Raw genomic sequence first — 24,034 nt, forward strand, 5'->3', positions numbered from 1 at the left:
CTGACAAAAGAAACATTTTTCCTTATCCAGTGGCCATGTATGTGACCTCGTGAATGGTGATGAAGAGTCAGATGTTAATGAACCTGATTCGTCCATTTCAGCACGTCCTCTTTTTAATCCTCGTTTCTTGGTAATGTGGCTACCAGTAGCTAATGCATGTGCATAACGGTCCCGGGCTCGTTGTATTTGGTCGTTGTTAATTGCATTTGTGTAACAACTTCGATGGTAGACTGCCTGATGTGTAGCGATTGTGTCTTTCCTGTTGCTAATCCGTCGATGGATATCAACATAGTTGCCATCTTGTAAACTTGCCCTCTCTGCTACTATGTCCAAAACGCGCTGGTAAGACTGTATCCGAGGATTTTGCACCAACTTCTCATTGCCATTGGAAGACTGACAGAGCATACATAGCTTCCAGTTGATAGGTGCCTCACCTTCACAAGTGACTTCAGTAGCTTGTGGTTTGTCTGTCATGTTCAACTCCTGTAATAAAAGAAAAAAAAAACATGTGATTCCTGTCATTATGTATTATTATGTCAATACTAATTAATTATAAAAAACTGCTGTAGTAAATATCTAAAACACATCTGCAACTAGTAATATTGCATTTCTTAGCCCTAAAATGTATGTTTAGCTGTCAAATTTTATTTTTATGTTATTTATAAGCTGAGATATTAACGAAAATTGGTTTTACGTCAGCCATTTTGTAAAATCCAATATGGCGGTCACGTGGGACTCGGGGCAAATGGAAACATTGTTTTTCGTATTGCTTATACTATAACCTTTCCAAAAATGTATAGTTTTCAGACTCTCCAAAAAATTCCGGCGAAGGCCTAAATCAATACATAGTGAACCGGGCTAAATACTCGGAGATCACCCAAGCAACGAGTATACTCGCTCCTCACTAGTGCCGTTCAAACCGCATGTTTCTTGAATCATTAGTCTGTTGTAGCCGTGTGTGTTTTACTACAACGCTATAGCATTCCCCCGTCTGCTAACACAGAAATAGTACCCCTATTGTAGCTCCTTAGTGTTCCCACGTGTACCATGCCCCCACAGTGTCTGTTATAATGCTGGATTGGTTTTGCAGTTCCTTCCACATGACTTTGAAACGCAGTTCATTTTTCATCATCATTTTCTGCTCTTTCACACACCAGTGGAAGTGGACCACCCAACGCATTTGACATACATTTTTGCCACAGATTTTACACTTGCAGAGAAGGAAATAAATATTTGATCCCTTGATGATTTTGTAAGTTTGCCCACTGACGACGACATGAACAGTGTAGAAAATATTTAGAATTGAGAGTCCTCAGTGGTTGATGCCTGTTAATGGCTAACTGAAAAGATGGTAACAAACAAACAATTTGTTACCATCTTTTCAGTTAGCCATTAAAAGGTATCAACCACTGAGGACTCTAAATTCTAAATATTTTCTATCTACTGGCTAACACGGTACCAAGATATATTTCTTTCCTGTATTAACAGTGTATAAATTAAAGGTAGGTTAATTTTAACATTGAGAGATAAAATATCAAAAATTAAAATCCAGAAAATCGCATTGTTTAAATTATATAAATTTATTTACAGTGAGAAATAAGTATTTGATCCCCTACCAACCATTAAGAGTTCTGGCTCCTACAGACCAGTTAGATGCTCCTAATCAACTCATTACCTGCATTAAAGACAGCTGTCTTGCATAGTCACCTTTATAAAACACTCCTGTCTACAGACTCAATTAATCAATCGGACTCTCACCTCTACAACATGGGCAAGGCCAAAGATCTTTCTAAGGATGTCAGGGACAAGATCTGCACAAAGCTGGAAAGGGCTACAAAACCATACGTAAGACGCTGGGTGAGAAGGAGACAACTGTTGGTGCAATAGCAAGAAAATGGAAGAAATACAAAATGACTGTCAATCGACATCGATCTGAGGCAAAATGCAAAATCTCACCTCGTGGGGTATCCTTGATCATGAGGAAGGTGAGAGATACACCTAAAACTACATGGAATGAGCTTGTTAATGATCTCAAGGCAGCTGGGATCACAGTCACCAAGAAAACCATTGGTAACACATTACGCTGTAAAGGTTTAAAATCCTGCAGTGTCCGCAAGGTCCCCCTGCTCAAGAAGGCACATGTGCAGGCCCGTCTGAAGTTTGCCAATGAACACCTGGATGATTCTGTGAGTGATTGGGAGAAGGTGCTGTGGGCAAATTAGACAAAATTGAGGTCTTTGGCATTAACTCAACTCGCCGTGTTTGGAGGAAGAGAAATACTGCATATGACCCAGAGAATACCATATCCACTGTCAAGCATGGAGGTGGAAACATTATGTTTTGGGAGTGTTTCTCTGCTAAGGACACAGGACTACTTCACCGCATCAATGGGAGAATGGAGGGAGCCATGTCCTGTAAAATCCTGTGTGACAACCTCCGTCCCTCCGCCAGGACATTAAAAAATGGGTCGTGGCTGAGTCTTCCAGCAAGACATTGACCCAAAACATACATCCAAGGCAACAAAGGAGTGGCTCAAAAAGAAGCACATTAAGGTCATGGAGTGGCCTAGCCAGTCTCCAGACCTTAATCCCATAGAAAACGTATGGAGGGAGTTGAAGCTCTGAGTTGCCAAGCGACGGACTCAAAATCTTAATAATTTAGTGATGATCTGCAAAGAGGAGTGGACCAAAATTCCTCCTGACATGTGCGCAAACCTCATCATCAACTACAAAAAATGTCTGCTGTGCTTGCCAACAAGGGTTTTGCCTCCAAGTATTAAGTCTTGTGTGCCAGAGGGATCAAATACTGATTTCTCACTGCAAAATGCAAATACTTTACATAATTTATACAATGTGATTTTCTGGATTTTATTTTTTATATTATCTCTAAATGTTAAAATTAACCTACCCTTAAAATTGTAGACTGTACATGTCTTTGTCAGTGGGCAAACCTACAAAATCGGCAAGGGATCAAAAAATGATTTCCTTCACTGTAGCGATCTGTGGAAAATCCCAAGCATGTCAGCAGCAAAATCTGCATGATTTGGTGTTAATATTGCAGCTCTTCCTCCTATATCTTGTGTAAGTCTTCATACCGGCAATAGAGACACCTCCTCTTTTCATTCGGAGGGCATAAAACCTGCATTTTCAGGATATTGGGGAGTCAGTTTTTACATTTTTTTTCTACCCATGCTGATCTGGATCGCCCCCACGCAAGGGCAATGGGGTACTCTGTACCGGGTCCTTCGGTTCGGGGGATGTCACGGTGGCCTGACCCGGTCCGTGGCCCTTTGAGGGGTGTCCAATTAAAGGTGTAGTTTGTTTAAGGTTAGTGACGCCACCTGTGGTATTCGGTCAGGGTGACCGACGCTGCTTAGGGGTCCGCTGGGGTGATGTAATGGCAGCTAGATGGTATACCTTCCCACAGGTGAAGTGTATCCCCAGGGCTTCCCAGAAGTGTAGATGGTGATGGTGGACGATGCAAGGCGCAGAGAATAACGAAGACACAAAGTTGCAGTCTCTTTACCTTTTACTGGAAGCTTCAGCATCCACAGCCCAGGGTGCAGACCACAGGGTAGGCAGAGTCCGGCCGGTCCGAAGGCAAATCCAGAGTCCCCTTATCTAGGTGGAAATCAGTAGCCTTCCTACTAGCGCCTGTGTGTTGTAGTACCTCCCTGCTGAGCAACTCGGTAAGGTCCTCACAACTTTCGTAGATGTTCTAGATGTCTTCCTCTCTGTCCCCCAGATGATATGGATAGGACAAACCCGTATGACTGATGGCCTGAGGCATGTTTATAGGGACCCTAGAGACGCCCCGACCCCCACAATTTGCCACCGTGTCTTCTTAGGTATTAAAGGGAACCTGTCACCCCGGTTTTTTTTTTCCGGGCAGGATGCCGCGCGTGCGCAGATGGAGATCGCGGCGGCCATTTTCCTGAAGCCGCGGGCAGCAGAGCGCTCCATCTGCGCACGCGCGGCCACAGGAGGATGGCCGCCCCAACGATCACCAGGGGAATAGCGCAGATCGCGCTCTTTTTCCACACCTATGAAGTGGATTCGGGCCTTGGGCATGTGCAAACCACTGCGCCACCAACGGAAAAATAAGCCTACATCTGGGGGAAGGAACAGCGATGTCACCACACCCATTTGACCAGACCAGCCTGATTGACAGGTGAAAACGGCGACTTTGGTAACGTATTTCGGCAGCATAGGTGGGGAATCAGGGTCCACAAAATACACTATTGTAATGCACAGTTCAGGCCCTATTTAACGGTATTTTTATCTCATACGGAAAAAGCGGGGTGACAGGTTCCCTTTAAGGTCGGGCAGCCAACTTGGAATTGACTGTCCTGGCGGTCTCTGAAGTAATGCGTAGTCAATTACTCCCTCGGTGTTCCGGCCACCGGCTACGCGCCTCAGAAGGAGGCAGCCTATTTCAGGGCAGAACTACTCCCGGTGTTTTCTCCTTGTGCTGTGACTTCGTTTCTCACTCTCTACAATACACTTCTCTTCGTGTCCTTTCTTAGGATGCTGCCGCACGTGGGGCAGGCGCAGCTCCGTAGCTTTCTGTCTTGCTAGGCCTCTGTCAGGATCCCACCCCTGACAGGGACCCTCTGTCTGCAGCTCAGATGTTCCTCCTTTCCCCCTGTCTGCCTGACCGGAACTCTCTGGGTCAAGACCCAGGCAGCGTCTCTCTCACTTTCTATCCAAACCACCAGTTTTACCCTTCTGTCAGGAGTGCCCTACTAGATAGCGTAGCTCCCCCTGGTGGATTGGAGTGTGAAGTGTGGTGTATGGTTTGTGATACCTGGGAAGATTAACTCCTTTATTACCTTCAGACGTAATATCACTCCCCCTGGTGGAAGAATGACATTACTGCAACAACCAGGACTCTGGGGCGCTGCAGATCCACTAACGGTAATTTTTTTCAGATGAATTACAAAAAAAAAAAAAAAGTAATCTGAAAACGCCTAATAATTTGTATTGCTCAGTGCGCTGCCTGACGTTTTTTTTTATTTTTTAATTTAATTTTTTTTTTTTTCTAGTGCAAATGTCAGATGTGAATGCAGTAGTAAGGGGAACTAGAAGTCCTTTTAGATCACTTGAATCCACTCCTGGCTTTGGTTTCAAAAACTGCCTGTGTGATTCTAGCCAGGATTTCTAGAAGACTTTTTCAGGAACATCCAGAAAAGCCTCCAGACTGATCAACATGGGCAATATAATGTTCTGTTGTCTTTTATCATTTGTTTTGGATCCGAACCTGCTGTCCACATTGGCTGAACAGACACCGGTCATACAAAAAAGGGTAACGGGGAATAGTATTAACCAACTATCATCAGTACTGAAAAGAAACCCTCTCCTTTTTCTTGCTGGAAATAGGAAGGTGAGCTTGCAGGAAAAAGGACTAAAGACCAAAAAGTTGACTTTATAGTGAGTGCCCCCCTCCCATACCTAATAATGCCATTCATCTTTTCCCTAATTAGTAATAGTTCTGGCGGAGTACTTTTCTTTCAGATTTTCAGATTTATTTATTTTTTTATGACAAAACCAGGCAGGGATTGCTTAGAAGGGAATGGGAAAGTCAAATTTAACAACTGATCAAAAACTGCACGTGTGTTTCTAGCCCTACAGTGTCTTTCTGTGTAATATATGTATGTGGTAAGCTTGCCTGTCTGAAAGGCCATCAAAAAGATATCCTTGCATGTGTAATGTAAGAATATATTTCTTAAGGCCGGTTTCACACGTCAGTGGCTCCGGTACTTGAGGTGACAGTTTCCTCACGTACCGGAGCCACTGACACACGTAGACACATTGAAATCAATGCATCTGTGCAGATGTCATTGATTTTTTGCGGACCGTGTCTCCGTGTGCCAAACACGGAGACATGTCAGTGTTCGTGGGAGCGCACGTATTACACGGACCCATTAAAGTCAATGGGTCCGTGTAAAACACGTACCGCACACGGACGTTGTGCCGTGCCGTGCAGGAGACAGCGCTACAGTAAGCGCTGTCCCCCCCACATGGTGCTGAAGCCGCCATTCATATCTTATCTACAGCAGCGTTTGCTGTAGAGAAGATATGAATAATCCTTTTTTTTTTTTTGTTTCTGGTGTGTAACATAAAGATCCCTGTTCCCACCCCCCTCCCACCCCCTGTGCGCCCGCCCGCTGTTATTAAAATACTCACCCGCCTCCCTCGCAGTGTCCTGTCCTGGCCACAGCTTCTCCTGTATGCGGTCACGTGGGGCCGCCCATTACAGAAATGAATATGCGGCTCCACCCCTATGGGAGGTGGAGCCGCATATTCATGACTGTAATCGGCGGCCCCACGTGACCGCTCATACAGTAGATGGTGCGGCCAGGACAGGACACTGCGAGGGAGCCGGGTGAGTATTTTAGTAACAGCGGGCGGGTGCACAGGGGGTGGGAGGGGGGTGGGGACAGGGATCTTTATGTTACACACCAGAAACAAAAAAAAAAAAAGGATTATTCATATCTTCTCTACAGCAAACGCTGCTGTAGATAAGATATGAATGGCGGCTTCAGCACCACGTGGGGGGGACAGCGCTTATCTCTAGCGCTGTCTCCTGCACGGTGCGTGTGGTACCCAGTCGGCACACGGGCGGCGCACGTGTGCCACAGAAATGCACGGACACACGGACACGGATAATTTCGGTACCGATTTTTCCAGTACCGGAATTATCTGGACGTGTGAGACTGGCCTACAGCAGTATAAAGGCAGTAATATGCTTGTTCCATGCATTCCGTGAAAACACGAGAGGGAGAACATCCAAACTATGCTAATGTCCTTCGCGTTCAAGCCTAGGACAGCAGTTCTGCAAGACCAATCCAATGTTTGGGATTTTCAACTGTTGGGATCCCCAACCTCAAGGGGGGAAAAAAAGGCTGTAACATGGTAAACAGATTATAGGAAAGGCTACATGTGGCAACTTCTCCAGGACCTTCACTATCTGGGTGATCTAGATGAACGCCACCATCCTCCTTACCTTGGGACAGTTCTTTTAATCTAAATGCTATCGGGTTGGGAAAACTGATTGTTCAGCAGGTGCACTGAAGATATTATTAATTTCTGAAATGACCGTGCTTGCCCTGAAGTCTCTACCAACCTTAATCCAACCCTACTCCATACATTCCAGCTAGTGATGAGCGAACATGCTCGGATAAAGTGTTATCCAAGCATTCTCTGGTGCTAACCGAGTGTCTTCGGCGTGCTCCAAAAATATGTTCGAGTCCCCTCGCCTGCATGTCTCGCGGCTGTAAGGCAGTCTGAACACATGCAGAGATTGCCTTTTTGTTAAACAGCTACAACACATGCAGTGATTACCTAACAGCAGGAAGACATGCAGGCGAGGGGACTCGAACATATTTTACGTGCATGCCCAGGACACTGCCTTTAGCATCCAAGCATGCTTGGATAGCCCCTTATCCAAGCAGATTCGCTCATCACTAATTGCAGCCTATAACCCGCTATTTTATTTTTTGTTTTACTGTTTTAATGGATCAATTCTGCTGCCAAAATGAGCTTTTCTATTAATAAAACTGTTGCAATTTTGTATTTTGAGCAATCCATTGTTATCATTGTGCTGAAGTTGAACTTGCACCTGAATTATATATGTACCTGTAGAATGTTATAATTACGGGGAGTTGCACAACTCGAGTACTTGTGTATAACCAATACATATCCAAAGACCTGCTAATCAGTATTCAGCTTCACGCTCAGGTTCTCTGTTTATGTATTAGGTGTGGTCCAAAACTGGAACTTTACACATGAATTTCTGGATGATTTGTAATCTGTCTGTGATTGATGTGAACTTAGTTTGGAGAAGCCTAGTCATAGCAGTAGTAAAGTGAGACTAGTATTGATACAACGCCTGGATTACTTGTCTAGCGTCCAATTTATCTTAGTTGTGACTACTCTTCTATATTCCCATTATTATCAGCTATTCTAAACTTTAATGAATATAAACATAGAAAACCCGAAACATTGAAGCTGTTATACCATGAACAAGACTTCAGGATGGGGGTTACATGTGTTATTCTTGGGGACACCATCACTACAACCGCCCACCCCAAAGATCATTAGTGTCCATAGTCTCCCCCCCCTTCTACTCTATACTCTACTGCAGCGAGGGGAGCTTTAGTCAGCTTTGCTCATCCATTCAATGTCTATACGAGCTCATTAAGATGTCCAATTTTCACATATGAGTGCTCTCCGTGGTTTTCACAGATGGCACTTGTGCCTGTGACGGTCTGTGGGGCCATTCACATGTCCGTAATTTTTCACGGATCAAGAGATCTGTGGGAAATCAGAGATGCCCAATTTTGATCAATTTTGGCAATGCAATTCAATGGGTCCATGAAAAAATTGGACTGTCTGAGATCTGGCCACAGTCCAATTTTCAGCCTCAGAGTAGAGAAGGTGGCAATTTTTTTCCTTTTTATTTTTCTCTTATGTACTAGAAAAAAATGGACGAAACTTGGATCAGAATCTTCTTTTTTTTTTTCTTTCTTGTATGTGGAAAAGTCGGAGGTGTTAATGAGCCCTTAGGTTGACCAGGAACATGCTCAGTAGTGATGAGCGAGTGTACTCGTTGCTCGGGTTTTCCCAAGTACGCTCGGGTGATCTCCGAGTATTTGTTAGTGTTCAGAGATTAAGTTTTCATCACCTCAGCTGAATGATTTACAGCTACTAGCCAGCCTGAGTACATGTGGGGTTGCCTGGTTGCTAGGGAATCCCCACATGTAATCAAGAAGGCTAGTAGCTGTAAATCATTCAGCTGCGGCGATAAAAACTAAATCTCTGAACACTAACAAATTCTCGGAGACAACCCGAGCGTGCTCGGGAAAACCCGAGCTACGAGTACACTCGCTCATCACTAATGCTCAGCTGTTGGAGTAGTCCCTATAGACATGAAGGGTGCAGCAGGTCACAGGGGTGACCACCACTTCATTCTAACCTCTCCTCACTGTGGTCATACTCGGTGGCCCTAAGAAAATGTTTGTGTTGTGCAAAATTAGTAACACATGAAAAATATAGATTTGTTAAGGCCGGGGTCACACTATAGCGTAAGGCCGGGATCACACATGCGAGAAATACGTCCGAGCCTCGCATGGTAATACCCGGCACTGCCGCCGTCACTCAGGAGCGGAGAGTGCAGCCGCATAGCAATACATGCAGCCTCATGCTCCGCTCCAGAGAGACGGTGGCAATGCCGGGTATTACGGTGCGAGACTCGGACGTATTTCTCTCATGTGTGATCCCGGCCTAAAACGGATGAGTGTTAAGCGATAAAAAATCGCATAGCACTCGGACCACTGTTAACCTATGGGGAAGCTCCCATCATCCGTTTTTTTTTCTCGTCTGTACTATACTTGCGAGTGAAATTGCAGCATGCTGCGATTTGTCCACGTATCTCAGCTGAGAAATGCCAATACAAGTCTATGGGTGCGAGAAAAAATCGCACAGCACACGGACCATCAGTGTGACTTGAGAGAAATTCTCAGGCGTTGGGCAGGTGACAGGAAATTGGCTCAGCCATTATTTGCTCATTTTGCAAGTGTGTGAGAAAATCTCACCATAGGGATGACATACGGATCACACACAGATGCGTCTTTTTCCTCAAAGTATCCTGGCATTGCACACGGATGACATACGGATCACCATACAGAGAACATTTGTGCGATTTTTGGCTGACAAAATCGGACAGATTTTTTTTTTTTATACATTGTGTGTGACTGCAGCCTTAATGCTGTAATTGTACTGACCTGCAAAATTAAAGTTTATCCAGCTATTTATAGTACACTGTGTACATAGAAAAATCAGTGACAAAATTGCTAATGTTTACCCTGATTCTCAAAAATGGAATGAGTAATCCATCTTCGGAAGTATCCCAAAATGGAACCAACCAAAATGATTAGTACTCCCTCATAAAAAATAAAAAATCAGAACAACATGTCGCACAGCTCAGTTGGAAAAATGTAAAAGGGGTTGTATCTCGTATATAATTTTATATCGATAGGATATGGGATACTTATTAATCGCTGGAGGTCCGACTGCTGGGACCTTCACCTATCTAAAGAACAAGGCTCTGCGGAGTGCAGATAGAGCATGCGCTTTTCTGCCCCTTTCATCCTCTATGGGACTGTCAAATTGTCAACCGCAGTAATCTGCTTCCTCTGACAGCCCCGAAGGGTTCATGTTCAACCTTTGCTCCATTCAGTTTTTGGGATTGGTGGCGGCTCTCAGCTGTCAGACCCCAAGTAATCCGTGGTCCCGTAAACCAGTCCTTCTTTCCTCCGGCATCTGGCCAGTGTCCGTGTGATCTTGTTTTGCCATGTGAGCTGTGCCAGCTAATCAGGCTGTAGTGCACACAACTCCCGAATGTCACGAGACCGCCAGCAGAAGACTGGGCTGACATCGCTGGAGTGGCGCCAGTGCAGAAGGTGGATCTGATGGTGGTTTTGTTTTTAATTTTATGGAGCATACAGAATTTTAAGAAGCGGTTGTCAAAGTAGTGGACAACTCCTTTTAATAAAACTTAATTGGCAATCTTCTATGTATCCTAATGTAGCGACAGGTTAAAATTGTAACTCATCCTGCAAAACAAACAATGCCTCGTATAATTACGTTGATATAAAAAGGTACGGTAATTAAAAAAAGTTATGGCTTTTAGAATTAGAATGCTGATGAAATTATGGAACACACAAGGAAAAAAAAAATCCCACACACCTTAGTCATGTCATAGTCCTTATCGTGTGAACATGCTCTTACTGGCTGCTGCTTGTACCTCTGTTCCTTCATAGATATGTGGGGACTGTATGAGATGTAGGAGATCAGATGCCTGTCACGGGAGGCATCTATGGCACCCGAGGAATATTTGATCATCTAGTTGCCTGGTATTGGTGTATGAATGCAATTATAGATAATGCAATGTTAAAAAATATTTGCATGTTGACCTTTAGGGTTGCCTTCCCTGACTGTGGACTTAAACGTACGTTCCTGATGATTTAACACTGGATTCAATGTTTTTTCCATAAGACTTTGCTTTCATTAACATGGGTGGATAAAGACTGACTTGATGTTTATTTGGATAGGACTAAAGCGTTAAAAAGGGGCCACATGAGTTTATTATTTGCATGAATTGGAATGTGATTTTTTTTTTATATATTTGTATTGTCACTGTGCAACAAAAAATGTTTTGCTACCTTATAATCCTCATGTTGGGGGGTTGTATGCAGGGTCCAATATTTCAGCTCTGTGTAGACGTGTCAACACATGTTGTACCATCATACTGAAGTGCTGCTGTAATTCCATAGTCTTCCTCTGATCTGTAGCTAGATACTGTTGCTGTGGAGAAAACATTGAATTCAGATATTAATACGCGATTAGACTTGTCATTCCAGTGCCTCTGGGTACAATAGCCAGTCTTTCAAGCCTCAGGTCGCATACTGGTTTTCAACACGCACAACCCACAGCTAACAATCATGCACGTTTCTTCCTACTAAACAGATCCTAATGTAACACATAGGAAATGGCACAACATTATGAAAGGAGACAAAGTATTGCAGGAGCAAATTGAACAAAATTCAGTGGTCCTGTTGGGGCATACATCTGAACCTGTCGCAAAACAGGATTCGGACTTATGTAATGACTGGACCATAGACTATAATGGTGTCAGCAGAGTGAACGTGCACTCTGGCATGCCCTAAAATGATGCGTGTACACCTACTGAAAGGTGATCACTCATATGTAGTAAACAACGTTTGGGTGTCTTCCCCCAGTATGTGTATATACCATGAAATGAAGCCCATTCGCTCTGCTGGCACCATTATAGCCTATAGCCCCGCCAGGGCATACGTCCAAATCTCGTCATGTCTCCAATAGATTTGTTAAAATAAAGGGGTTGTTCACTTTATTTGTAAAAGTGCTTTAAGTTCTTAAGTTCCTTCCCCGTGATATCCTATATGAGCACATTGGAGCCATAAGATACAGAACCATTTCACAGGATCTCTACACTGAACAGCTAGTGGAGATGGGTAATTTTTAAACTGGTTTTTGCCTTTGCAGAGATGAGTACTTAAAGGGTAACATTCGTTCTAATTTTTATTAAATCAATAATACACGAAAATAAGTAATATTGTAATATGCCTTGCAGCGCTGGAGTCCTGGGTTCAAATCCCATCAAGGACAACATCTGCAAGGAGTTTGTATGTTCTCCCCGTGTTTGCGTGGGTTTCCTCCGGGTTCTCCGGTTTCCTCCCACATTCCAAAGACATACTGATAGGGAATTTAGATTGTGAGCCCCATTGGGGACATCGATGATAATGTGTGCAAACTGTAAAGCGCTGCGGAATATGTTAGCGTTATATAAAAATAAAGATTATTATTAATATATCTTGCTGGAGAAATCCGTCCTCCAGGACTGATCTTTCATTTTTTAAATTCTCAATTCACAGGTAAAAATCATTAATGTAACAATCGGTCTTTACTGGATATGGAGAGAAAATCTTATCAGTAACAACGGTCATCTCCTATGTAGAGGGGAGGAGCTTTGCCTCTAACCCCCATCCTTTTCTCCCTCCCATCCCATCTGCATAGAATCTTATCAGCACCAACTGTCATCTCCTATCTCGGTAATGTAACAATTGGTCTTCACTGAATACAGATTTTACCCAGGAACTGAGAATTTTTAAAATTAAAGTCCTGAGGTTCCAGGTGAACAAAAGCATGTGTGCACTAGCACATAAAAGAACATTGGATTGGTGTGATGTCCGTTTTTCACATGGACAAAAATTATTTTATATTTTGTGTGAACGTACCTTGAGGACTTGAGGATTATACTTGCATGTTCTCATTCCAATTTGCATTGTTTTCCACATGTATTAGACCATTATGGTGATGCACATTGGGAAGAGGTGGTTTTCTTGCCTTGATGTTGTATTTAGCCTCATAAAAAAATGAAATGATCTGCCTGGGGGTATTACATAGGGTAGAGCCATGATGAGTCTGTATCCTTTGATACAGTAGTAGTGTAGTATAAAATGTGTCACCCTGATACTTTGTGGTTTGGTTGTATTCTGTGACTTTTCGTTTAATTCAATGCTATTTACTTTTTATCTCCTCATGCAAAGAACTGGTGCTTAGACCTAAATACAATATGTGTTTCCGGGTTCAAGAATGTAACAATGAAGGGCGTCTAGTTTCTCTCACTGCTTTTGGATATTAAAGAGTATGTACCAAAATTGGAAGTTGCCCTCTAGCCATAGAATAGGGCACAATTTTATGATCACTCGAGGTCTGATTCCTGGGACACCCAATGATCCCGAGAACATGGCTCTGAAGAGCGCAGCTTGGTGGTCCCATTGAAAATGGAGTGGAGGTGCGCTTTAGATCCCCTCCAGTCCTCTAAATGGAGCACAAGTCAAGCAACAATCAGACCATCAGTAAAATTTCAGCAATATACTAATCTCAAATGTTTCTTCTGAAACAGGGTTACAACCCAAAAATTACAACCCGGGTTCACTCTTTTATTTTTCTTTTGTTGAAAAGACCCTGTAGCCTTTTTGTTTCTTGTAGAAAAGTGTTTGAAGTCATGTTGTGGTATATTGAGGTTGAAAGAAGGTCAATCTCTGCCTATGAAGAAACTGATGACCTATACATTGGATAGGAGCTGGTATGCAGCAGCAACATTTGATGAAGCTCCTTGGAGAAGCTCTATGCATTTAGTCTACATCCAGTGGCCATCAGAGCGTTTTTCAGCTGATCATGGGTTTCTGGGTGTCAGTAAGGCCAGTTATAGACAAAATGGGGCTTTGGGCAATAGTTCAAAGTGGGACCCCAAATACTAACATATTGCACCATCACATAGAAATATTTTGGTTGCACTTATATGTGCGGAGTTCAGGCCACAAAATGAGTGTGATCGACAATATTGAAGTCATTCAACGTTTGTTCCTGGGTCTCTTTACACTGGCTGAGGAAGAATGATGGGGACAGAACAATCACTAGTAGATCAATCTGTCCTCATACAGTATCATGTTAGCAGCATGTCTGCAGTTTTCACCAGGTGATGTGCTGCTGAGAACAATGATTTTTTGTTCGTGTATAAACAATCCAATCACTCGATGAATAGGCAGCATTTTGCTTATTTAGTATAATGCACCCCATAGTCCTTCATATAGTATAATGTGCCCCATAGTCCTCCATATTGTATAATGCACTCCCCATCGTCCTCCATATAGCACAATGCATTCCCCATAATATAATGCACCCCATAGTTCTTAATATGATATATAGATAATCCGATAGAGTAGAATGCAACCCCACAGTCCTTAAGTATTATGGCTACCACGCTCTCGCTGAGATTATAGCTAATCTATAATCTATCAAGCAATACTCGCCTCCCCTCTCTGTTCCACTGTTTCTCTGGTCTCTGCAGAGTGTCTTGCCTCACTGCTTTTCACAGCCTGGTGTGTGATTAAGGGGGGGACTCCACACCGTTTTTTTTTTTTTTTTCTTGCATTTATTTCAAAATTAAATAATTACAAGTACAGAAAACTACACATGTAAAGCACTGATTAAATATCTCATTAACTTCTATCTATCCATCTCTGTATATAAGATTTGTTTCATTAGTTAGTAAACTAGCTTCAATTAAAAGAATTACTGTATGCAAAAGCTGTTAAAAACGCATTGCATATGCATGTCAGACGGATGCTACTTGCTAAAAATCGCATTGCACTCGCATGACACTCGTCCTACTTTTCTGGATCAACATTGGACCGAATGATTAAACGTGTGAGTCCAGCCTTATAGTGGAAACGTTCCTTCTGATCTACAAATATTGTGTACGTTTTAATGTGACTTTGCAGGTAAAAAAAAAAAAAAGTTCAGATCTATTCTAAATCATAGAACAATTGTGTAGTGGGTATGCAAAGTTGATTATATAGTTGAGTCTCAAGTAAATATTTTTTTTTGTCTTTTTCAGCTGAGCCATTTGCCTCAAAGATCAAACAAATGAGGCTCAAAAGAGAAGACTTTGAGATTTTAAAAGTAATTGGCAGAGGAGCATTTGGTGAGGTAAGAGCGGAATCTGACTTCGGTACACACTGCAAATCCTTATACATAACTATTTTATAATTCCTCAGGAAGGTGCAGTTTGTATAGTAGTTGTCTCTGTATTGTACTTGCCGTATATTGAATATTCTGAACACTTCGCAACTAAAGGATATTGTATGTTTTGTTTTGTTTTTTAGCCAATCTAAGAATGTTTCCAGGGTTAAGGTATAGTGGCTCCTAGGCCTCCAGATGTAGAAATAACACATACTAATACTCTCCAGGTCCAGTGATGCCTATCTGCTGCCGCAGTCGTTGTTGACAGGCTGCAGTGGTGATGTCATTAATTCAACGCACTTTGCAGCCAATCACTGGACTCAGTGTTTCACACATTCTACATCATCATAGTCATTGAGCTCAGTGATTGCCTGCAGTGGTCTCGAGCTCTGTAATAAAGACATCATCACTACAGCCAGTCAACAAAGATTGGGACAGTAGCAGAGACGGTGAGTACTGGTTATTTTCTACTTTTTTTTTTTTTAAAGCTATTGGCAATTAAAAGTTTAATCCTGGACAACCCCTTTTTAAAATGCAACTTTCAAGGTGGTGGATAATAATCATTATCATTACGTCATGAGCTACATGGAAAACCTGTAAGGAAGGTATTTTCTGTCTCTACATCTTAAGTTACAGCACTGTATTTTACAGGTGCTTCTCATAATATTAGAATATCATCAAAAAGTTACCGTCATTTTATTTTAGTTCTTCAATACAAAAAGTGAAACTTATATAATATATAGTCTATTTCACGTTGTTTTTTTGCTGTTAATGTTGATGAGTATGTCTTACAGCCAATGAAAAACCCAAAAGTCATTATCTCAGTAAATTAGAATACTTTAGAACACCAACTAGAAAAAGGATTCAAAATCCTAAATGTTGGCCTACTGAAATGTATGTTCAGTAAATGCACTCAAAATGTGGTCGGGGCTCCTTCTGCATCAATTACTGCATCAATATGGGGTGGCATGGAGGCGATCAGCCAGTGGAACTGCGAAGGGGTTATGGAAGCCCAGGTTGTTTTGATAGCCGCCTTCAGCTGGTCTGCATTGTTGGGTCTGGTGTCTCTCATCTTCCTCTTGACAATATCCTATAGATTCTCTATGGAGTTAAGGTCAGGCGAGTTTGCTGGCCAATCAAGCACAGTGATACTGTTGTATATAAACCAGGTATTGGTACTTTTGGCACTGTGGACAGGTGCCAAGTCCTGCTGGAGAATGAAATTTCCATCTCCAAAAAGCTTGTTGGCAGAGGGAAGAATGATGTGCTCTAAACTTTCCTGGTAGACGGCTGCGCTGACTTTGGTCTTGATAAAACACAGTGGACTTACACCAGCAGATGGCATGGCTCCTCAAACAATCACTGATTGTGGAAAGTTCACACTAGACCTCAAGCAGCTTGGATTTGTGGCCTCTCCACTCTTCCTCCAGAATCTGGGACCTTCATTTCAGATGAAAGCAAATTTTGCATTTCATTTGGAAATCAACACCTTGGACCACTGAGCAACAGTCCAGTTATTTTTCTCCTTGGCCCAGGTAAGACGCTTTTGGTGTTGTCTATTGGTCATGAGTGGCTTGACACAAGGAATGGGACACTTGTAACCCAGGTCCTGGATATGTCTGTGTGTGGTGGCTCTTGAAGCAATGACTCCAGCAGCAGTCCACTCCTTGTGAATCTCCCCCAAAATTTTGAATGGCCTTTTCTTAATAATCCTTTCAAGGCTGCGGTTATCCTGGTTGCTTGTGCACCTTTTTCTACCACACTTTTTTTTCCTTCCAAGCAACTTTCCATTAATATGCTTTGATACAGCACTCTGTGAACAGCCAGCTTCTTTAGCAATGACCTTTTGTGGCTTACCCTCCTTGTGGAGTGTGTCAATGACTGCCTTCTAGACATCTGTCAAGTCAGCAGTCTTCCCCATGATTGTGGAGCTACTGAAACAAACTAAGGGACCTTTTTCAAATGCTTAGGAAGCCTTTGCAGGTGTTTTTAGTTAATTTATTCTAATTTTACCGAGATTACTTTTGGGTTTACATTGGCTGTAAGCCATAATCATCAACATTAACCTAACCCCTTCCCGACCTTTGACGCAGTGTATGCGTCATGAAAACCTGTGCCAATCCGACCTGTGACGCAGCATTTGCGTCATGGTCGGATCACGCTCCTGCAGGTCAGGTGAAAGGGTTAACTGTAATTTCACCCGACCTGCAGGGACACAGGGGGAGTGGTACTTGAGCCCAGGGGGGGTGGCTTTGCCCCCATCCCCCCCCCCCCCCCCCCGTGGCTGCGATCGCTCTGATTGGCTGGTTAAAGTGACGTTTCACTGTCAATCAGAGCGATAGTAATATTTCACCAATTAAAATCGGTGAAATATTACAATCCAGCCATGGCCGATGCTGCAATAGCATCAGCCATGGCTGGAGCCCGCGATCTGCCCCGTAACCGGTCTCCTCTCCTCCGTCCTGTCATCTGCTGTCCTCTGCTCCCCTCCGTCCTTCTGTCCGCTCCCCCCCGCAGTCCGATCTCCCTCCCCCCCCCCCCCCCCCGCTGTCCGATTCCACCCCCTCATACTTGCCGAGCTCCGGTGTCCCTCCCGGGGGCAGTCAGTCTTCTCCATGGGCGCCACCATCTTCCAAAATGGCGGGCGCATGCGCAGTGTGCCTGCCGAATCGGCCGGCAGATTCGTTCCAGGTACATTTTGATTGCTGTGATAGTTTCTATCATAGCGATCAAAATAACAAATAAATATATCACCCCCTTTATCACCCCCAAAGGTAGGGACAATAATAAAATAAATAAAATATATTTACTTTTATCTTTCCACTATGGTTAGGGTTAGAACTAGTGTTAGAGTTAGGGCTAGGGCTAGGTTTAGGGCTAGGGCTAGGGTTAGAACTAGGGTTAGAACTAGAGTTAGGGTTAGGGTTGCAGTTAGGGTTAGAATTAGGCTATGTGCACACGGTGCGGATTTGGCTGCAGATCCGCAGCGGATTGGCCGCTGCGTATCCGCAGCAGTTTTCCATCACGTTTACAGTACCGTATAATCCTATAGAAAACCAAATCCGCTGTGCCCATGGTGCGGAAAATACAGCGCGGAAATGCTGCGTTGTATTTTCTGCAGCATCTCAATTCTTTGTCCGGATTCCGCAGTGTTTTACACCTGTTCCTCAATAGGAATCCGCAGGTGAAATCCGCACAAAAAACGCTGTTTTTTCAAAAACTGTGCGGAAAAATCCTCACCCGAATCCGCAACGTAAGCACATAGACTTAGGGTTAGGGTTGGAATTAGGGTTAAGATTAGGGTTAGGGGTGTGTTGGGCTTGTGGTTAGGCTTGTGGTTAGGGTTAGGGGTGTGTTGGGGTTAGGGTTGGGATTAGGGTTAGGGGTGTGTTGGGGTTGCGCTCCCTCCTTTCTGAGCCCCAATTTGCGCCCAAACATTGGTTTACCCAAACATAAGGGGTTATCAGCGTACTCAGGAAAAATTGCACAACAACTTTGGGGGTCTAATTTCTCTTGTTACCTTTGGGACAATAAAAAAAAATGGGGGCTAAAAACTTATTTTTGTGGAAAAAAAATATTTTTTTTATTTTCACGGCTCTGCGTTATAAATTTCTGCGAAGCACTTGGGGGTTCAAAGTGCTCACCACACATCTACATAAGTTCCATGGGGGGTTTAGGTTCCAAAATGGGGTCACTTGTGGGGAGTTTCTACTGTTTAGGCACATCAGGGGCTCTGCAAACGCAACGTGACGCCTATAGACCATTCCATCAAAGTCTGCATTTCAAGACGTCACTACTTCCCTTCAGAGCCCGGACGTGTGCCCAAACAGGGGTTCCCCGCCCCCCCCACATATGAGGTATCAGCATACTCAGGACAAACTAGACAACAACTTTTGGGGTCCAATTTCCCCTGTTACCCTTGTGAAAATAAAAAATAATTTTTGAGGAAAGAAAAATTATTTTTTATTTTCATGGCTCTGCGTTATATAAACTTCTTTGAAGCACTTGGGAGTTCAAAGCGCTCACCACACATCTAGATAAGTTCCTTGGGGGGTCTAGTTTCCAAAATGGGGTCACTTGTGGGGGAGCTCCAATATTTAGGTACACAGGGGCTCCCCAAACGCGACATGGTGTCCGCTAAAGATTGGAGCCAATTTTTCATTCAAAAAGTCAAATGGCGCTCCTTCCCTAACGAGCCCGAACAGTGGTTCCCCCCACATATGGGGTATCTGCGTACTCAGGGCAAATTGTACAATAACTTTCGGGGTCCAGTTTCTCCTTTTACTTTTGGGAAAATAAAAAAAAAATTGTTGCTAAAAGATCATTTTTGTGACTAAAAAGTGAAATGTTTATTTTTTCCTTCCATGTTGCTTCTGCTGCTGTGAAGCACCTTGAAGGGTTAATAAACTTCTTGAATGTGGTTTTGATCAGCTTGAGGGGTGCAGTTTTTAGAATGGTGTCACTTTTGGGTATTTTCAGCCAAATAGACCCCTCAAATTAACTTCAAATGTGAGGTGGTCCCTAAAAAAAAAAATGGTTTTGTAAATGTTGTTGTAAAAATGAGAAATCGTTGGTCAAATTTTAACCCTTATAACTTCCTAGCAAAAAAAAAAAAAAATTGTTTCCAAAATTGTGCTGATGTAAAGTAGACATGTGGGTAATGTTATTTATTAACTATTTTGTGTCACATAACTCTCTGGTTTAACAAAATAAAAATTCAAAATTTCAAAATTGCTAAATTATCAAAATGTTCGCCAAATTTCCAATTTTTTTTTCACAAGTAAACACAAAAATTTATTGACCTATATTTACTACTAACATGAAGCCCAATATGTCACGAAAAAAACAGTCTCAGAATTGCTAGGATCCGTTGAAGCGTTCCCGAGTTATTACCTCATAAGGGGACACTGGTCAGAATTGCAAAAAATGGCCAGGTTATTAAGGTCAAAATAGGCTGGGTCATAAAGGGGTTAACAGGTATAAACTCTTGAAATAGATCACAATGTTTGTAAATACTCAATATAATATGAGTTTCACTTTTAGTATTAAACTAAAATAAACGTTTTGATATTCTAATTTAGTAAGAAGCCCCTGTATAATCTAACTAGGGCATTGTGTCGAACCAGAAGGCAAAAAAAGTCATTCTGCTTGTTAAATGGTCTAGCCAGGACTAAGTTTTTAGGCCCAGAGTAAAATTAAAGGACAAAAAACAGAGACAGGTTTTTGTTACCTGCCTGTTGTGTCCGGCGCCGTTCTCTACTGGCACAGTGGTCACAGAGCGCTCTTACTGGCGATTCAGTGGCTACCGCTAACGTCACGTCGACAGGTCAGTGGCTTCCCTTTCGCTCTGCTGTTTTAACTGGGCACTACTGCCATCATCATGCTGATTGACTGCTGGCTCCTCGCTGCCCAAGTGTGGGGAGCCAGCTGTCAGTCAGCATGACGTCTGCAGTCGCGCCCCGTCGACAGAGTAGCCCAGAAGAAGAGGTGCGTGGTCTGACATAGGCATCTGTATCGCCGGCAGCAGTGTTCGATGCTCTTGCACATGGGTGTTTGTCCAAATGGTCCTTTCTGAAAACTTTGCAGCATGCTTTCTGATCTATTATTTTTATTTTTTTTTTAAAGACCAGAATATTATATGCAATAAAAAACAATTTCTGCATTTGTATGGATGAGCACATGGAGGATGTGTTATTCCAAACAAAAGGCATTTGAGGGCGCACAGGATAAACCCATGGGAGAACGTGAAGCCGCTAAGGGGCCAAGGGGTTGTGTAATGGAGTGGTTTAGATGCTTTGTTGGAACAATCTACTCATCCTGTCCTTAGGCACCGCTTTGTGTCCTAAATGTTGACTATTTAGTTTTGTTGTTATAGCTTTCTGTTAAATTGGTAGAACAGAACAAGTTGCTAACAAAAAAGGTGATTGAGCAATTTTAATTGCCTGAAAAGACCTTTGTTTAAAGGGCAACATCCAGAGCTGAGGAATGCATGTTCTAGGTACTGACAGCTGAGTACCAAGTTCAGTGTCTTAGAATCTTTTTCAGAATGGCAGCCACCTCCAGCTGTGTATGGTATAGAAGACATAGGATATGCAACGTGTTGTATGTATAAATGAGGTCTAAAGCAGACTACAATTTTTCCACATGCAAAAAAAGACAGATTATTCTGTTCAAACCCGACTGAGTGTGGTCCAAGTATCATCCATTTATCTCTGACAGTCCGTGAAAATCTGACTGCTCTCTGATGTCAACCAAGTGCAGTTCGTTTTTTTTTTGTTTGTTTGTTTTTTTTACGTACCCATTGACTTGAATTGCTGATTTTCATCTGACCTCGGGAAATCTGACTTGTCCGAAAAATCGGAAACATGTCTCCTATATAAAATCAATAGTTTCCTGAGCATTTTTTTAAGTCCATAGAGTGACTACACTGTGTGCAGAATTATTAGGCAAGTTGTATTTTAGAGGATTATTTTTATTATTGATCAACAACTATGTTCTCAATCAACCCAAAAGACTCATAAACATCAAAGCTTAATATTTTTGGAAGTTGGAGTGTTTTTTGTTTTTTTTTTAGATTTGGCGATCTTAGGAGGATATCTGTTTGTGCAGGTAACTATTACTGTGCAGAATTATTAGGCAACTTAATAAAAATCAAATATATTCCCATCTCACTTGTTTATTTTCACCAGGTAAACCAATATAACTGCACAAAATTTGGAAATAAATATTTCTGACATTCTAAAACCAAAACCCCCCAAAATTAGTGCCCAATATAGCCACCTTTCTTTATGATGACACTCAGCAGCCTTCCATCCATAGATTCTGTCAGTTGCTTTATCTGTTTACGACCAACATTGCGTGCCGCAGCCACCACAGCCTCCCGGACACTGTTCCGAGAGGTGGACTGTTTTCCCTCCCTGTAGATCTCACATTTTATGAGGGACCACAGGTTCTCTATGGGGTCCAGATCAGGTGAACAAGGGGGCCATGTCATTATTTTTTCTTCTTTGAGACCTTTACTGGCCAGCCACGCTGTGGAGTAGTTGGAGGCATGTGATGGAGCATTGTCCTGCATGAAAATCATGTTTTTCTTGAACGATACCGACTTCTTCCTGTACCACTGCTTGAAGAAGTTGTCTTCTAGAAACTGGCAGTAGGTCTGGGAGTTGCGCTTCACTCCATCCTCAACCGGAAAAGGTCCCACAAGTTCATCTTTGATGATACCAGCCCATACCAGTACCCCACCTCCACCTTGCTGGCGTCTGAGTCGGAGTGGAGCTCTCTGCCCTTTACTGATCCAGCCTCTGGCCCATCCATCTGGCCCATCAAGAGTCACTCTCATTTCATCAGTCCATAAAACCTTTAAAAAGTCAGTCTTAAGATATTTCTTGGCCCAGTCTTAACGTTTTATCTTATGTTTCTTTTTCAAAGGTGGTCGTTTTTCAGTCTTCCTTACCTTGGCCATGTCCCTGAGTATCGCACACCTTGTGCTTTTTGTTACTCCAGTAACGTTGCAGCTCTGAAATATGGCAAAACTGGTGGCAAATGGCATCTTGGCAGCTTCACGCTTGATTTTCCTCAATTCATGGGCAGTTATTTTGCGCCTTTTTTGCCCAACACGCTTCTTGCGACCCTGTTGGCTATTTGCCACGAAACGCTTGATTGTTCGGTGATCACGCATCAAAAGTTTGGCAATTTCAAGACTGCTGCATTCCTCTGCAAGACATCTCACAATTTTGGACTTTTCAGAGCCCGTCAAATCTCTCTTCCGACCCATTTTGCCAAAGGAAAGGAAGTTGCCTAATAATTAAGCAAACCTTTTATAGGGCTTTGATGTCATTAGACAACACCCCTCCTCATTACAGAGATGCCCATCACCTGATTTACATAATTGTTAATTGGCTCTCAAGCCTGAACAGCTTGGAGTAGGACAACATGTATAAAAAGTATCATGTGATCAAAATACAACTTGCCTAATAATTCTGCACACAGTGTACACAAGATATACAAGTATGTGTATCTAAATCCTGATGAGGCTGTTGTACCTTCTTTGAAAATCCATGTAAAACTAGCTGTACAATCCTGAAATTAAAATTAGTATTTTGGAAATCCCGCCAGAAAAAAAAAATATATATATACTAGATGGCAGCCCGATTCTAAAGAATCGGGAGTCTAGAATCCATATATACTTTATTTATTCAAATGTAAGAATAATACAATTAATAAATAATAGTAAGAAAGAACAAAAAATGGCTGCACTCACCAGCTCTTGACAATTCTTGACAGTACGGCACATTTCTGATTGGTCGCTCGCGGCAGGCGGCAACCAATCAGAAAAGTGCCGCGCACCACGAAGGCATATATCTTTGTCCACCCTGAGCGGGTGTAGGATGCTGGTGACGTCACTTATCTCCGGACATTATCTCCGGACAAAGCCACGGAAGTTGGCACAAATTGCCGGAAGTAGTATTCTAGGCAATTATATATTAGATTTTAATGTTATCAGTGTTAACCTTTGAACGTTTATATTGTATTGTCCTGTCACCAGCCATGTGTACGATTATCGGCCGAAAGCCTCTCTGGAACCAATAATCACCCCATGTAAAGGTATCTTTATAAGTTAAAGATTCAGAATACTATGACTTTTATCATATCCTGAACAGTCAAGTTTTTTATGAACCATTAAGGTTTTCTGGTTGAAGTAAAAAAAACTCTGAGTGTTTACAGTTTGAAACCATAAAATGTTGAAAAATTATGTCATTCTTGAGTATATCACTCAATGGTGCTCATAAACGTGTCAAATTTGATCTATAATATACTTTAATATACGTTACTTTAATCTTTAATATACTTAAGAACAGGGCCCCAGACATCACACAGGGGGTCTGAAACACCGCACAGTG

The 24,034-nt window shown here is 42.6% G+C and overlaps 1 protein-coding gene across 2 annotated transcripts in view; it reads left to right on the forward strand.

Moving 5' to 3' along the window:
- Window positions 1-24,034, forward strand: part of CDC42BPG (CDC42 binding protein kinase gamma) — a 193,137-nt gene that overhangs the window by 71,912 nt on the left and 97,191 nt on the right. For both annotated transcript variants that reach the window (XM_077287754.1, XM_077287753.1), the window contains one exon: window positions 15,007-15,098. In XM_077287754.1, coding sequence (XP_077143869.1) covers window positions 15,007-15,098 — 92 coding nt within the window. The remainder of the gene's footprint in view (window positions 1-15,006; window positions 15,099-24,034) is intronic.

Source organism: Ranitomeya variabilis, chromosome 2, assembly GCF_051348905.1.
Source record: "Ranitomeya variabilis isolate aRanVar5 chromosome 2, aRanVar5.hap1, whole genome shotgun sequence".
NCBI classification, from domain to species: domain Eukaryota; kingdom Metazoa; phylum Chordata; class Amphibia; order Anura; family Dendrobatidae; genus Ranitomeya; species Ranitomeya variabilis.